The sequence below is a fragment of the Heptranchias perlo genome, chromosome 1 (genome assembly GCF_035084215.1).
Source record: "Heptranchias perlo isolate sHepPer1 chromosome 1, sHepPer1.hap1, whole genome shotgun sequence".
In the NCBI taxonomy this organism is placed as follows: Eukaryota; Metazoa; Chordata; class Chondrichthyes; order Hexanchiformes; family Hexanchidae; genus Heptranchias; species Heptranchias perlo.
The window spans coordinates 41,514,277-41,531,672 of record NC_090325.1 but is presented as its reverse complement, the minus strand read 5'-3'; the positions used below and the strand labels follow the sequence as shown (position 1 = coordinate 41,531,672).

The 17,396-nt window shown below is 45.1% G+C and overlaps 1 protein-coding gene across 1 annotated transcript in view; it reads left to right on the top strand.

Moving 5' to 3' along the window:
* Positions 1 to 17,396, top strand: part of slc45a2 (solute carrier family 45 member 2) — an 89,598-nt gene that overhangs the window by 56,278 nt on the left and 15,924 nt on the right. The window contains exon 6 of the mRNA XM_067990784.1: positions 10,595 to 10,800. Within this exon, the coding sequence (XP_067846885.1) occupies positions 10,595 to 10,800 (206 nt within the window). The remainder of the gene's footprint in view (positions 1 to 10,594; positions 10,801 to 17,396) is intronic.

Genomic DNA, 17,396 nt, shown 5'->3' with positions numbered 1-17,396 from the left:
AATGGTCCTGACCTCTTCAATCCTAGTTGCTTCAATGGTTTCAAATCCATTCCTTATACCATTTGCTTTTATAGTATATCATATACTGGATGCAACACTCTGTATTTTACGAAACCCAGTTTTTTTTTTATTCGTTCATGGGATGTGGACGTCGCTGGCGAGGCCGGCATTTATTGCCCATCCCTAATTGCCCTTGAGAAGGTGGTGGTGAGTCGCCTTCTTGAACCGCTGCAGTCCATGTGGTGAAGGTTCTCCCACAGTGCTGTTAGGAAGGGAGTTCCAGGATTTTGACCCAGCGATGATGAAGGAACGGTGATATATTTCCAAGTCAGGATGGTGTGTGACTTGGAGGGGAACGTGCAGGTGGTGTTGTTCCCATGTGCCTGCTGCTCTTGTCCTTCTAGGTGGTGGAGGTCGCGGGTTTGGGAGGTGCTGTCGAAGAAGCCTTGGCGAGTTGCTGCAGTGCATCCTGTGGATGGTACACACTGCAGCCATTGTGCGCCGGTGGTGAAGGGAGTGAATGTTTAGGGTGGTGGATGGGGTGCCAATCAAATGGGCTGCTTTGTCCTGGATGGTGTCGAGCTTCTTGAGTGTTGTTCTGCACTCGCCCAGGCAAGCGGAGAGTATTCCATCACACTCCTGACTTGTGCCTTGTAGATGGTGGAAAGGCTTTGGGGAGTCAGGAGGTGAGTCACTCGCCGCAGAATACCCAGCCTCTGACCTGCTATTGCTTGACTAGTCTGTGGGACAGTTCTCCCAATTTTGGCACAAGTCCCCAGATGGTGGTGAGGAGGACTTTGCAGGGTCGACTGGGCTTGGTTTGCCTTGTCCGGTGTCTAGTGGTCCATCCGGTTTTATTCTTATTGTGACTTTTTTTAGCAAGATTTTACAACTGAGTGGCTTGCTAGGCAATTAAGAATCAACCACGTTGCTATGGGTCTGGAGTCACCTACAGGCCAGGCCAGGTAAGGATGGCAGGTTTCCTTCCCTAAAGGGCATTAGTGAGCCAGATGTGTTTTTATGACAATCTGGTAGTTTCATGGCCACTATTACTGATACTGGTATTTTAATTAATTAATTGAATTTAAATTCCCCAGCTGCCGTGGCGGGATTTGAATTCATGACTCCGGATTATTAGTCCAGGCCTCTGGACTACTAGTCCAGTAACATAACCACTATGCTACCGTACTCCTTTGAACAGATTGCCAGATAAGGATGTGAGGCAGATGGCTTTGTTGTCAACAACCTTCTTCTCTTACATCACCTCCTGCTGTGATGAAAAGCTCGTGTTTTAAAAGCCTAACAGCCCTTTAAGCTCAATATTATCCATCTAGTTGATTTATTTAATTATCTATATATATCTATCCGCACAGTACAATGCCTTTAGTACCGAAATTCATCCTCTCCAATGCCATCAATGTCATTGAGGGAGAAAAACAGGATTTGTGAGAACACAGTTTAAACCAATTCTGTCTACATCACTGTGTTTGAAGTTTTTCAAATGTCTTTTTTTAAAAGGGGTATAGTTAACCCTTTCCTTCAAAAGTCTTTTGTTCAAAGGGTTTTTAACCCCACATTTCAAACACCTCCTTTCCAGGCTGAGAAGTCCAGCTCTCTCCAAACTTTCCTCATAACTCAGCCCTTCAACACTAGGGATCAGCCTTGTGTCTCTTCTCTGCACTATCTCGAGAGCTTGAATCTCACTTTTGCATTTTGGTGACCAGACCTCGGCACACTACAGTGTTCTGGTGAAACCACACCATGAAGAGTTTGGTTATAACTTCCTCTGACTTCTATTCAACCATTTTGGCTATATAGTTCAACATTCTATTGGCTTTGTTGATTGCTGCACTGCATTGGTTGGGCATGTTCAGAGTTGAGTCTAAAACTCCTAAGTATCTCCTGGTTTTATGCTTGGCTATTTCAACAACATTCAGAGCTTACATATCACTTTTTTTTCTTATTTGCGGTGCTTTACATTTGTCTGCAGTAAATTTCATCTGCAATTGCTCCAACCAGTTACATATTTTAACCAATTTATTCTGTAATTTCTGAACTGCCTCCTCCAATTCCACTGCCACTCCTAGTTTGGTCTTAGTTGCAAATGTGAGACACTGCTTTGCTTTTGACTAATAGCCTTTCAAGTGGAACTTTGTCAAAAGTCTTTTGGAAGTTTAGCTACACTGTATCACAGGGCTAGCGATGATCCACTTGGCTTGTCACTTAGATTATAAGAACATAAGAAATAGCTTGCATTTGTAAAGTGCTTTCATGTCCTCAGGATGTCCCAAAGCACTTGGACTCTAAGGGAATCAAGAGATAATGGGGATTGGGCAGGAAAGTGGAGTTGAGGTCGAAGATCAGCCATTATCTTATTGAATGGCGGAGCAGGCTCAAGGGGCCGTATGGCCTAATCCTGCTCCTATTTCTTACGTTCTTGAGTGCTTCACAGCCAATGAAATACTCATGAAGTGTCACTGTCGTAATATAGGCAAACACGGCAACCAATTTGTGTACAGCAAAGCGACATGGACAGCAATGAGGTAAATAACCAGGTAATCTGTTTAAGTGATATTGGTTGAAGGATAATTGTTGACCAGAACACCGGGAACTCCCCTGGTCGTCTTCACATCGTGTCAATGGATCTTTGTCGTCCACCTGATCAAGCAGACAGCATGCCTGACAGGATAGTACTCCCGCAGTACCGCACTGAAGTGACAGCTTGGATTATGTACTCCAGTCTATGAGTGAGACTTGAACCCATGACCTCTGAGTCTGAAGTGAGTGTGCTACCACTGAGCCAAGACTGCCTTCCTCAAAGAAGTCAAGGAGGTTGGTCAGGAAAGATGTTCCCCTTCTGAATCTATGCTGATTGCTTTTAACTAGGTTATTATTTTGCCAATGATCTTCAAATTTATTTATGATTAATTTCATTATTTTACATGGTGTACAAGTGAGACTAATGTATCTGCAGTTGCATGTGCCTGTTCTGTCTCCCTTTTTGAATATGGGGATCACATTATCCTGATTCCAGATTCTCCCTCGGAATTATTGTCGGTGTCCCACAAATCTTCTCTCAACATTCTGAGATAAAGACAAATACCATCTGTCCCTGATGACTTTATATGTTTTGAGCCTTTTTAGCCTGCTTAGGACTTCCATCTCATTTATATTGAAGTCCTTGATACTTGAAAACAACCTTCAGAATCCAGCCAACCCAAAAGGAAGCCATGCATGGGCAAAAAGCTACAGTTCCAATGTGGTTACCTCCACAGAGAAAAATCTAGAGCAACCAGTTTTAGCAAACAACCATGACCAAACCATATTTGAGAATGATGTTGCACAGGGGTGAAATTCATCTAAGGAATTCCTGACTTTGCATTCAATGCCTGGAACTAAGTGGTTAGAGTCAATTTCTAATAAAGCTTGTAAAACATAATATAGGTTATTGTATTTACACTTAGTCCTTTAACCTAACGAATTGCCTTTTTTCCTGTGAAATAGGTAATCAACCTTCTTTAAAGTAGTCACCTTTTCAACTCTTGATTGGGAAGAATGCTGTTAGTGATTTATTGGAAAGAAACCACACGCATTTCATTGTCACTGGGGGCTTGGGTGCAACCAGGAGACAGTCTGTACTAGACCGTTATAGAGAGATCATTATTCAGTGGGGCAAATGCACTGAAGGGGATACGTCTGCATGCATCAGCCCAGTGTACGCATTCTGTACCTAATATCTGCAATGGATCTTTACAGAACAGCCTACAGGTGATTTTTTTTTTAAAGTACAATTTGAAAAGTTATGCAAGGCCAAGGAGGAATTGAGCAAGTGATAGTGTGAGAAGATAGTTTGGTTTGAACAAGAGTTGATAGTGCTGTACAGGGTTGGACAAGTGCTGGTGTAACTGAGGATTGGGCTGTAGTTTAATGGTAAAATTAACCAGATTGTGTTGTGTGTGCAATTTGATTTGAAAGAGTGGTTGAGAATTCCTGAGTGTGTCATTGAGTAGATTCCTGTTGATATATAATAATGTTGTGCTAGTGAGAGGATTCATGAGTTGTGAGAAGCTGAGTAAGTGAAATGCTGACAGAGTTTTGCTGAGAGGGCGCAAGGAACTGAATTTGACCTGACCAGGAATCTTGCACAGAAAGAGAGAGTGCAAGAGTGGGCAGATAACTGAAAATTACTTCTATTTAATTAAGCCTAGAGGAGCATTCAAGTTAGGAGCTATGCCTGTTGGTAGTCCCATGCTCCACTTTAAATAAAGCTGACAAACTTTAAACTGTTTGGGAATGGTCATTGAACACATGGCAGAAGGGACCACTTAGATCATTGAATGGTCTTTAATGCACCATTGGTGTATACTTGATGTATGATTGGTGTGTTATTTCATATTGAACTTTTTCATGATGCCATGGAATGCATATTGTGCGTGAAAGCATTTAGCCTCAAGGCCAGTAGATGGAGTCTATGCTAAATTCCTGGAATTTATTTTGAAGAGTATTGCCATTTTGTGGAAGGAAGATGAATGTAATAGGTGTGGAAAATATGTTCTGCAAAAAACCCAAATAAACCAAAATATATGGCCATTTCACGTTCTGGTTGAAACCAACTCTTAATTAAGCCCACTGTGTACGAGGAAAGTGTATTCTGTGCATACATTAGAGTAATTCTCCAGACTTGCAAAAACAGTCACAAGCTTAGGTATCAAACAAAATTGAAAATCATAAAGTAAAGTTGGACAAAAATAGAAAAAAGTTATGGCCGATAAAATGAGGAAGATGGCAACTAAGTTTTTAAAGGATTTTCAGAAAGATGCTAATTTGAAACAAAATTGAAAAATTGACAATTGGATGTGGCGATACTGGTAGGGCCACATTGTATTTTCCATCACTAGTTGCCAGAGAGAGTGATGGATCTTCTTTGTGATTGTTTTACTAATGTCTGACTTGCTGGATCACTTTAGAGGTCATTAAGAGTCAACCACATAGTGTGGTCTGGAGTCACAGGTAGGTCAGACCAGTTAGGGTTGCTAGTCCAGTAGCACAACTGCCATTCCCATTGATAATGGAAGATTATATGGGCAAGAGAGAGGCGGTTACATTGGTGGCATTGTAAGCAGTGTAGATGAAAACATAAAATTACAAAGTGACATTGATAGATTAGGTGAATGGGCAAAACTGGCAAATGGAATTCAATGTAGACAAATGTGAGGTCATCCACTTTGGATCAAAAAAAGGACAGAACAGGGTACTTTCTAAATGGTAAAAAGTTAAAAACAGTGGATGTCCAAAGGGACTTGGGGGTTCAGGTGCATAGATCATTGAAGTGTCATGAAGAGGTGCAGAAAATAATCAAGAAGGCTAATGGAATGCTGGCCTTTATATCTAGAGGACTGGAGTACAAGGGGGCAGAAGTTATGCTGCAGCTATACAAAACCCTGGTTAGACCACACCTGGAGTACTGTGAGCAGTTCTGGGCACCACACCTTCGGAAGGACATATTGGCCTTGGAGGGAGTGCAGCGTAGGTTTACTAGAATGATACCCGGACTTCAAGGGTTAAGTTACGAGGAGAGATTACACAAATTGGTGTTGTATTCTCTGGAGTTTCGAAGGTTAAGGGGTGATCTGATCGAAGTTTATAAGATATTAAGGGGAACGGATAGGGTGGATAGAGAGAAACTATTTCTGCTAGTTGGGGATTCTAAGAGTAGGGGGCACAGTCTAAAAATTAGAGCCAGACCTTTCAGGAGCGAGATTAGGAAACATTTCTACACACAAAGGGTGGTAGAAGTTTGGAACTCTCTTCCGCAAACGGCAATTGATACTAGCTCAATTGCTAAATTTAAATCTGAGATAGATAGCTTTTTGGCAACCAAAGGTATTAAGGGATATGGGCCAAAGGCAGGTATATGGAGCTAGATCACAGATCAGCCATGATCTTATCAAATGGCAGAGCAGGCACGAGGGGCTGAATGGCCTACTCCTGTTCCTATGATCCTATGTACCTATAAGAAGAGAATCTCTTGAGTAGAAATTGAAGACAAAAAATAGTGGTGAAAAATCACAACTATAGATTTGAGTGGGGACTAAGAACTATAGATCTGGAGATAGGACGGACATGAGTAACATGCCCTCCCCAAATGGAGATAACCTAAACAAAATCATTGACTAATATTAATGAGATGGAAGTCCTAGACGTTTTAACTTCTCCTGAATGTGGCTTCTGAAACACATCATGGAAACGGAGGCGTATTGCAGCCGGCCCTCATTTGGATCTTTAAACCAGTCATTGACACGTGAAGAAAGGGTAAGTTTTTGCAGCAGGGCAATCAGATCTCAGGCAAACCTTTGGCTGGGAGTTCTTTGTGTTTAGACTGAGATCTCTTTCTTCACACTCAGAATTCTTGTGTTCAGACGTATTTACCTACATTTTAGACCTCCTCAAACTGACATCATCAGGATGGGGGGCGCAATGGATTCATCCGAGGAGGAGGCACATCACCATCCATGGCAGGCACAGTGTGCAGTTCTGTGAGTTGCAGATCCACAAGACAGAGGTGTGCCACAAGGAGCTGCTGAAGAGTAGAGAGGGACCAATGGAGGGGCCGACGTCACCGGAGGCACTACCCACGTGAGAGGGTCTATAGACAGAGGCTGAGCTTCCTGGACTCCTCTGAAGAGCAGTGCCTGAGCAGGCTGAGATTGAGTCGCCAGGTGGTCGCAGACTCCTTCATGCAGAGCTGTTCCCAGCTGGGCCTGGTGGGCATGCAATGCCTCATTGCAGTCAAAGTAACCACTGCCCTCAATTTCTTCGCCTCTGGGGGTGACATCACCAGGGGGTCGCAGTCGTCTGCACATAAATGTATACGACAGGTCACGGATGGCCTGTTTGCCAGGACATCTGAATATGTCAACTTCCTCTGCGACAACATCAGCCAGACTGAGAGGGCAGTGGGTTTCCACACTCTGTCTGGCTTCCCACAGGCACAGGGTGCAATTGATTGCACACAAGTAGCAATCCAAGGACCTGCACATGAGCCAGGACTGTTCATCAACTGAAAGGGATATCACTCCATCAATGCGCAGCTGGTTTGTGACCACCAGAAGGGGTTTTTGTAGGTGTGTGCCAAAATTCCCTGGCAGCTGCCATGATTCCTTCATTTTGAGTGAGTCCAACATCCGGCCCTCTTCAACGCACAAGATAGACTTAACGGCTGGCTCCTCGGTGACAAGGGATACCCCTTGCAGATGTGGCTCATGATACCTGTGAGAAACCCCACCAGCGAGGCACAGCAGCAGTACAACGACAGTCAGATCACCACCAGGTCTGTCATTGAACAAGTCATTGGAATGCTGAAGATGCGCTTCAGGTGCCTGGATCGATCGGGGGGAGCCCTTCAGTACTCACCGGCGCGGGTGCGTAGAATAATAGTCGTGCATTGCATCTTGCACAACATCGCTCAACAGAGAGGGTTACCGTTGGAGGAGCTCAAATGTGCTCATGAAACATTCGCATCTGCCGGCAACATTGAAGAAGATGAGGAGGAGGAGGTTGACGAAGTTGAGCAACACATCACCAGAGCAACGGCACACATGGCTGCTTGTGATGCCAGGGAGTCACTGATATCTAATAGGATCTCATAAGGAGATCTGTGAACTATTCAGACCGCCTGGAGCAATCACCACTACTCCCCACGCCCCCTGCTCCCCGCTTGCACAAAACAGTCCTTCAACCACGCATATACTCATTGTAAAGGCACCCAATGGGTGGCATCAAGTCTTGGCGTTCATGATGAAGCACATGAAAGGATGCTTTCACAGAAGAGACTCAAGAATGGACAAGACGTGGCAGTGGTGGTGACCATTATAACATTTAATGTGCATGTAAGAAAAAAACAAATGTAAATGAAAAACATGACATTTGGTCAGATACCCTTGGTGATTCCAAAGCTTTAGCCTTCCTCTTCCTAGTGTTTCTTCGTGGTGCATCCCCTGTGGCTTCAGCAGAGGTAGTGGCAGGTTGCTCAGGTCCCTACCCTGACTGTTGAGAGGCTCTCTGCCTACGCCCTCTGGGTTTTGGAGTTCATGAGGGCCCCGCCAAAGACTGCTCCACCTGCACCTTTGCGGGGCAGACTTGGCCATTGGGAAAGGAGACAGCATTGTGGGCATCGGTTTGGGGTGGGGGGGGTTGCGGAAATGGGTGAGACGTGGGATCTCTTTGAGTGGAGTCCCCACATCCATATCCCCTTTCGCCATCATCTCTCTCTCCTGGGCCACGGCCACATCACTCCCATCACTCTGCTGGACAACACCTTGGAGCACTTCTGTGTCGTGCTCTAAGGCCAAGGCTAAAGTATTTGTCTGCCTGTTTAAGGTAGCAGAAAAGTTGGCACCCTGAGTCCGCATGGCCCTGTCATGGCCTGAACGGCTCATTTATGGGCCATGCTTGAAGCTCAATGGAGGCTGCCAATCTCTCCATTGCAGACTTACCTGTGCCATCATTCCACTAGTGCTGGAGATGACCTCCTCCATCCTCTCCGCTATTGTGGAGAGTGTGCACGGCATGTTTTCCAGTACCTCTCAAAGGTGCAGCTGTGCCTCAATCATTCTCAATCTCAACGATGGCCAGCTGAGCAGAGCTTGAAGAAGAGAGCGCCTCCCCGACGCAGACTCTCCACAGCTGTCCCTGCCACCACTGTCTGCTCAAGCTCACTTGTGAGTGGTGAATCACCAGGTGACAACCCAACTATCTGTAACAGGACCCACCAAAGTGTGAGTATCTGTGCTGGTGCGTGGCAGGGTATCATGTGATGGTGCACTCTCAGCGGAATGTAGTTTTTCTGAGGAATCGCTCTCTTTCATGATGCGTACCTCTTCGTCAAATCATGAAGGCCCTGGAAGAGAACATAAAGCAATATTAACAATCATCACAGAGGTTACTTTGCAATGAGCCTACTGAGGTGTGCAACAGGTCAATCATTAATAACATCAATTCAAAATGTGTGTGAGGGATGTTAAAGTTCTGTCACCAGCCATTTGCGGGTTGCCAGTCTCACCATCTCCGGCCAGGCATTCAACCATGCGGCTGAGCTCCAAGGCCGCCTCCTACGCCTCTGTCAGGGATACTATTTGTGTTGGCCCCCCTCCATCCTACTCCTCTCCTGTGCATTTTGTGCTCTCTTCTCCTACAAGGGGAGAAAGAACAGACGAGTGAGTGAGGGTGACGTGGTCACCCAATGGAGGCATTGCTTTGGGTGAGGCTGCCAATGAAAAAGATGCATCAAAGGATAAATATCAGACAGATTGATGATATTGCATCAGGATTGGGGTGAGTGGGAGTGGTGGGTTCACAAATGGGGAGGTGAGGAAGTGCACAGAAAGTGATGGTAAGTTGTTGGTGAGACTTAAGTGGGTGTGAGGAGTGATGTGATGGAGTCGGCTTGGCAAGACAGAGTGAGGGATGGGGGGTGGTGATTTGCATCACAGGATGTAGGTGAATCAGTAACTGTACTCACTTTTCCTGACCTGGTTTAGTCATTAAAGCGCTTCCTGCTCCTGCTGCCCAGCTCCTCTGCCATCTCAAGCCAGGCCTTCTTGGTGGCAGAGGCAGGATGCTTCCTCCTATCACTTGGGTACTGTATGTTCCTCCTCCTCCTCAAACTAGCCAGTAGCAACTCAAGCGAAGATTTGTTTAACCGGAAAGCTGGCTTCATCCTTTGATGCTCCATATCTTCAAATTTCCTCCTTTCTCCCTCAAAATCCAGTATTGCAATGGCCCTTTAAATACTCCAATTCCCAGCACATCATTCAGGCCTGCTGCGCAGCTTGGAGATGCGAAACCCAGAAGTCACATTAAGGGCCTTCAATTGAGTCGCGATTGCTCGAGCCAACACACACAATTTTTCCGGGTTTCCCACACGACTATTCACCCCCCTCCCCCGTTGAGTCACCACCATGTTAAAATTTACCCCGTTGTGTTAGCTTTGAAATGCTTCATATGTGCCATTTTTTTACAATTCAATGCTTTTCTGTAAAAATTATACCTTGCCATTGTGTTGTCACATTTTTAAGAGAAAGTTTTGACACCTAAGCTTTAATGGCAATAGTCAACTTTTTAAGTTGAAATCACATCTAGTTAAAAGTATATACACTTAGCTGATTTATATGGAAAGTGTGCAGTTTAAGATGGACAGCTTGTGGCATTTGTGAGTTATTGGATCCAACCACAGTTAATGGTATATTTTCCATGCAGCATCACTACCCAGCATGTATTATCTTTATAATAATTCTATGCAAGTTTACAAACAGAAAATGTGTAAATGCAAACTATGTTAATCGGCATCTGAATGAGAAAATGTTACCATTTCAGGTATGATACATAATCCGATCTCCAATTTCTGATGAAGGATCATGCCTAAAATATGAACTCAGTCAGCATCTGAAAAAGAAACATGAGACTGCCAGCTGTGCATTTCCAATGCTTTCTGTTTTTATTTCAGATTTCTAGCATTTGTAGTTTTACAGTATTGGTTCTATACTGTTCATGAAATAATTTAAATTGTGTTTTGTTGTCATTTATTCTCTTTCAGATTTACAGAAGGGCCTTTTGCCTCTAATAGGATTGAAAGGATTGTACTTTGTTGGGTATTTTCTGTTTGGCCTTGGAACGGGGTTGATTGGCCTCTTCCCTAATGTTACCTCCACGCTGGTCCTCTGTACAGCTTTTGGAGTGATGTCTAGTACTCTTTACACCGTGCCATATAACTTGATAACTGAATACCACAGAAAAGAAAAGGTAAGTCTATAGAACTGAAATGCAAGAGAGGGAGTGGATGCTATATTGGATTAGAACTATCTCCTTTTCTTCTGGGAACTAGTTTTAAATCTAGTTAGGACCCATGGGACTAAAGTCTACTCTCTCTGACTGTCAAAGGTCCTAGGAATTTAGATCAGGTGGTCTCAATCTAGTGTGCAAGCAGTCATAAAGACAAAATATCTCATAATTTGCTGCTAATTAACCTTCCCATAACACCTGACTGAAGTGGAAATGGAAATATTGCTTTGGGGCATATATTCTTCTGAACCTGAGACCGAGTCAGAGTAGAAGGCCCCTTGTTGTACACCTAAAAGTACATCCGACTTAGAAATGATTGGTGATACTGTAGGAATGTTCCACTTTCTCCTGTTAACTAACATTTTCCAATGTGATTAATTCACCAAAAATGTTGAAAAATAAATTTTTAAACTAAGTAGAGATGGAATACTAAATCAAACCAATTTGCCTCCTCTTACCATCTCACCAAAGAGTAGAAACAATCTATCACAATTCATCTTATCATAATCCTTCATTATCTTTAATACCTCTATAAGGTCACCTTTAACCTCATCTCACGTGAAAAACATCCTAACTTTTCAAGTCTCTCTTCATAACAGCAACCTATCATCCCTGGTAACATCCTAGTAAATCTATACTGCACCTTTTCCATTGATTTTCTATCTTTCCTGTAAATTGGAATCCCCAAAATTGCACACAGTGGCCCTGAAATTCTTGGGCTCTGAGAAGGTAGAAAGCAAGGTTTCCACCTACAGAAAGCCAGGAATTTGGGGTGGTACCAGGTTATGCTGGGTTTCCACCCTATTTATACTGGATCTTTAAACTCTGATAAGGAGGGCCATGGGCAGACCATCTGCCCATGCCACCACATCAAGGGAGCCTTGTTTGGGGGAATTCCTATGCATCCCCTGGAAATTCCGCCCATTGTGCCCTTAAAAAGCCTCAGCTGAACTCATGAGACCAAGGAATGGCCCCAGAAGCTCCCAAGCAAAAGCTAATCAAACGATTATCTTTAAAATGCCTGCTTATTGCTTCTTCAGCAGGAAATACGAAACTAGCTGGCAGTATTTCTTCAGCCCAGTAAGAGACATCAAGGTGAAACATTTAGGTGTCATTCTGACATTGGCCAATGGATCAGGGTGGGCACATAAATGTGCCCATCCAGTCATTTAAATAACCACATCGCTGTGATTTGGGATGTGGTCTTCAGCTTCAACTGCAGGCTGATGGCAGTTCTGCCGCTCCTCCAGCAAAATAGGCCCCCAGGAATTTCAGAACTCTCAACTGTGGTCTAGCTAAAATCTTGTACAAATCCAATATTGTCTCCATATTTGTTCAAAGAATTTTTAAGGTTGATCTGTATTTTAGAAATTCATGCTGGCTGGCCTTCATGCTTCTCCAAGTGCTTAGTAATTTTGTCCATATCATAGACAATAACAGGTTATGAACAATTGAATTAAGATTAGTTGGCCTATAATTTACTGGATTGTCCCTGTCTTTTTTGAAGTGAGATGTCACATTTGCCACTTTCCAGTCCTCTGGCACAATTTTCTTTTCTGAAGAAGTTTGGAAAATTTTAATTGGATCCTTTGCTATTTCTTTCCGTTCTTCCCTCAGGATCCTTAGGCCTCTAGATACAAAACCAAGGATTCCATTTGCCTTTTTAATGGGCTTATCTATTTGCATAACAAGGTCCCACTACTCCATTTAAAATTTCCTTATTCTTACTTCCAAAATGATTACTTTTTATTTTTATACATTGAACAGAATCTGCCATCTACTTGCTCACTCTGATCATCTATATATATGTCCTCCCTATAGTCTTTCACAATCCTCATCTCAATTTGCTATACCCATAATTAGGTGTAATTGCCATATCATCCCCTCAATTCTTAAGTCAATATTGTTTATGTATATGGTAAATAAGAACCAACACAGACCTCTGTGGAAAACTTCTGGGACTGGAAAGATGTACTAGATGCTGAATTTTAGCCCCACCTAAAATGTAAAGCTCCGGATTACTGCATACAATTTGTGACCAGATAGATATGGTTACCATGAAACCACTTCTGAGGGCAGCACTGAAGCCACTTCAAAAACCATCTTAAGACCATCCTCTTCAAGTATGTTTTTGTCTCTTCTGTTTTTTTTACCCCTTCTCCATGTTCATTCACTATCCACTGCCCTGTAAAGTACTGAGAAAATCTGCAGAGGTACATTGGTCACTTACCATATCTCCAGTGGGAGACCAGGAGAACAAGAAAATGTCAGGAACCTGGTTCTGTATGCCTTTGTAACCTGGATTTCCTCTGTGTGCATTTGTGTGCGCAATTTGGCTGCTACTCCGGATATAAGCCCATAACTTCTAAGTCCTTTCTTTTTTCCTCTTTTTACCCTTCTCTCCTGTCTCCTCCCCTTCCTGTTACCCAGTCATTGCCTCCTTTTATTACTCCACTGTCTGGTACTTTGGCCGCCCCCCCAAATCCCTACCCCAGCTTTTCACTTTTCCTCCACCTTCCTATTCCTGCTGCTGCCCCAGGCTTGACTCCCTCCTCTCTCACCAACCTTCCCACAGTTCCCAACTGCCCTAGCCCTGAACTTGCATCTTTCTCTAGTTATAAACTATATGGAATTTTGAGTGTGTAGAAAACCAGTCTTGTAGAAAATGAAAGAGGCCATTTGATCCATTGCATCTGTGCCAGCTCTTTGCTAGAGTAATGCAAAACTAATCCCACTGCCCCACTCTCTTCTCATAACCTTGTATCTTCCTCTGCTTCAAATATTTTTCAATTTTTCCTTAAAAGAAGCAATGGTCTCTGCCTCAACCCCACCCTGTGGCAAAGCATTCTATGCTCTAAGATTTGTGTAAAAAAGAAAAAAAATTCTCTTACCCTCTCTCTCTTAGTGACCATTTTAAATTAATGATCCCTCATTGCTGACTCTCCATCCAGAGGAAATAGTCATTCCCTATTCACTATCAAAACGCTTCAGAATTTTAAAACTTCTATTAAATCCCTTTTCAGCCTTCTCTGCTCCAGTGGAAATATTCCCAGTATCTCAGGTCTCAATTATATTTCCCCATTCCTGGCAAAATCCTCATTAATGTACGCTGATTGCTCTCGAGGGCTTTAATGTCCTTTGCATAATAGGGTGCCCAAAACTGCGCGCACTACTCTAACTGTGGCCCTACCAATGTTACGTACAAATTTATCATTACTTCTTTACTCTTATATTCTATGCCCCTGTTTATAAAACTCAAAATTCCAATGACTTTCTTTATGGCTTTTTCTACCTGCGCACTCACATTCAGGGAAGTATGCATTTGAACCCTAGGGGCATGATTTTAACTGGGAGCCGGGAACCCAGCCTGTCTTTAAATATTCGCCTGGGGAACCTGGCAGCCAAAAGAGTGCGTCGCAATCTGCGATCGCAACTCAATTGAAGGTAAGTATTTGTGCTTCTGTGTTTCCCACACGTCAGGAGGGAGGGAAAGGAGTCGTGAATCAGAGAGGGGGGAGGGAGGGTAAGAGAGATCGTGGGCCCAGGAAGAAATTGGAAGAGTGGGGGGGGGGGGGGGGGGTGGGGGGGGTGGTAGTGGTGGGGGGGTGAGGTGAGGGGACATGGATAACATCGGGTGAGCCTTGGATAAAATCGGGGGGTCCAGTATCGGTGGGAAAGGGTCCAGCATCCAGGGGGGGAGGAATTGGTTGATTACGGGGTCATGTTGCACCAGGAGAGCTTGTTGGGCCTGGAAGAAGTACTCCTGCTCCTCTGGACCCACAAGCAGTTCAATAAAGGCACTCACCACATGGATCTGGCCCATCCCACCTGCTTTCACCTTACGTGAATTGGAAGCAAGGGGAAACCTGAACAGAAAGTTGTTTTACTTTTGTAAAACACAAACATTAAGTGTCTCATCTATCGCAATAAAGTACATTGCCTCTTTAAGTATCAGTCCGCTAGCTTTATGTGGGGGTGGGATTTCCAGGTGTCTGTTGCGCACACGCATCCAAACGCGCCTGGGTCAAACCCAGAAGTGGGCGCATTGGAACCGGGATGTGGTCCCGCTCCAAAAAGCCACGATTTTTACTGCTCACCCGCCCCCAACCCCGCCCCCCGTTCTTGGGGGTTAAAATTACACCATAGGGGCCCCGATATTAGAGTGGAGGCGGGATGGTAGTGGGGGGGGTGATTGGGCTTGTGGGTAACCACCCAATAAAAAATGTCCATTTTGCATGCGATCACGAGTCAATTGGTGCCACTTACCTTGGCTTCCGGGTGTGCCGTCCGAAAGCTGCGCAGCGGGCGATCTGCGCACCCACATCACAGGCTTTCAGCTGGAAGAGCACTATTTAAAGGGGCAGTCCTTCAATGGTTTCTCCTGGAGCAAACATCCACACACTGAATTGGAGCAGTACAGGGGCAAGACTGCTCCAAGATTCAACGATGCCTCACTCCAGATGCTACTGGATGGAGTGAAGAGGAGGGATGTGTCTAACCCAGCGGACGGGAGGAAGTGGCCTGCCTATGTCACCAAGAAGGCCTGGCTTGAGGTGGCAGAGCAGGTCACCAGCAGCAGCAACATATCCCACACCTGGATCCAGTGCAGGAAGCGCTTCAATGACCTAACTAGGTCAGCCAAAGTGAGTACACTTACTCATTCTCCTACATTCCGTCTTACACATCACCACTCCCACCACCCCCCCCCCCCCAACTCATTTTGCACTGACAAAACTACTCTGTCACATCACTGCCCACACCTACTTAAGGCTCATCCTCAACTTACCTGCACTTCCTCACCTCCCATTAGTCACGCCATCACTACCACTCAACCCAATCCTCATACAATGTCATGGCTCTGTCTCATACCTACCCTCTGATGCATCTCTTTCATGGTCAACCACACCCAAACCAATGCATTCATCGGTTGGCCATGTCACCATCATTCACTCTCACGTGTCTGTAGTTTCTCCCCTTATAGGAGAAGACAGCCCAGAATGCACGGGAGAGGGCAACAACTGGAAGGATGCCGCAACAAATTGTCATCCTCGCAGACGTTGAGCAGGAGGCACTGGAGCTCAGCTGAACCCTCGAGTGTCTGTCTGTCGGGGACTTCGAGACTGGCACCCAACAAACGTCTGGTGACATAACTTTAACGTTCATGAATTGATGTTAACATGCCTTACCATCTTCAGCACCTCAGTATGCTCATCGCAACATGACACATCTGTGATGGTGCTTGATATTGCCTTCTGTTCTCTTACATGGCCTTCAGCGACTGCAGTGATGGCAGAGGGCAGTTCCTCAGAGGACCTGCTGACCTCTGAGGGTGCACCGTCACATCTTAGCGAGCCATCCACCAGCACAGATACTCACACCTCGGTGGGTCCTAGTCCTCAGTTAGTTGGGTTGGCACCTGGTGAGTTACCACACACGTGAGCTCGAGCAGACACTGGTGTAAGGGGCAGCTGTGGAGAGTCCAGGTCGGTGGGAGCACTCCTCTTCAGGCTCAGCTCTGCTGGACGCAGATGCTGAACCCTGGGGGCCATCCTTTAAAAGGAGAATGATCGAGGGACAGCAGCACATTTGCGAGGTGGTGGAACAGGTGCCACACGCACTCTCTACAATAGCACAGAGGATGGAAGAGTCCAACTCCTGCATGATTGGAATGGTGGCACAGGTATGGGAGGGAATCTGTGAGATATTGTCACAGGGATGTGAGCAGCTCGCTGAGGGACTGTCACGGGTAAGTGCAGGAATGTCTGCAATGGAGAGAAGGCTAGCCTCCATTGAGCTTCAAGCATGGATCACAAATGGGTCCATTCAGGCCCTGACAACAGCCGTTTGGACTCACAGTGAACAACATTCTGCCGCCTTAAACAGGCAGGCAGATATACGAGCACTGGTCTTACAAGGCTTCACATATGTCCTCCAAACTGTTGTCCAGCAGAGTGGTAGGAATGATGTGGGCCTGGCCCAGGGGAGGGATGATGGCAAAAATGGACATGGAAGTGGGGTCACCACTCAAAGTGCTCCCACGTCTCACCCGTTGCCCCCCTCTCAACCAGTACCCGCAATGCTGCCTGCTCTCCAAGTGCAGGTGGAGCAGTCTTTGGAGGGGCCCTCACTGGCACCAAAACTCAGAGGGCATAAGCCCAAAGCATCTAAGCAGTCAGGGCATGAGCAAGAGCAACCTGCCACTACCTCTGCTGCAGCCAGAGTGGATGCACCACGTAGAAGTAGTCGGAAGAGAAAGGCGAAGGTTTTGTAAGCATGAAGGGGATGCACAAGGGTGTTTGACTGTTGGTCATGTTTTTTATTTATTTGCTTTTTGTTAAACTTACATTAAATATTATGATTGTCACCACTACTGCCATGTCTTGGCCAATTTTGACTGACTTTTCTAATAGGGCCCTTTCATGAGGTTCACCATCACCAGCGACATTTGATGCCACCCATTGGGTCACTTTACAGTGGGTGTATGTGCAGTTGCAGGACTGTTTTGTGCAGGGAGGGGTGGGGCGGTGGGTGCCTGGTGTGGGCGCTGCTCTATTCAG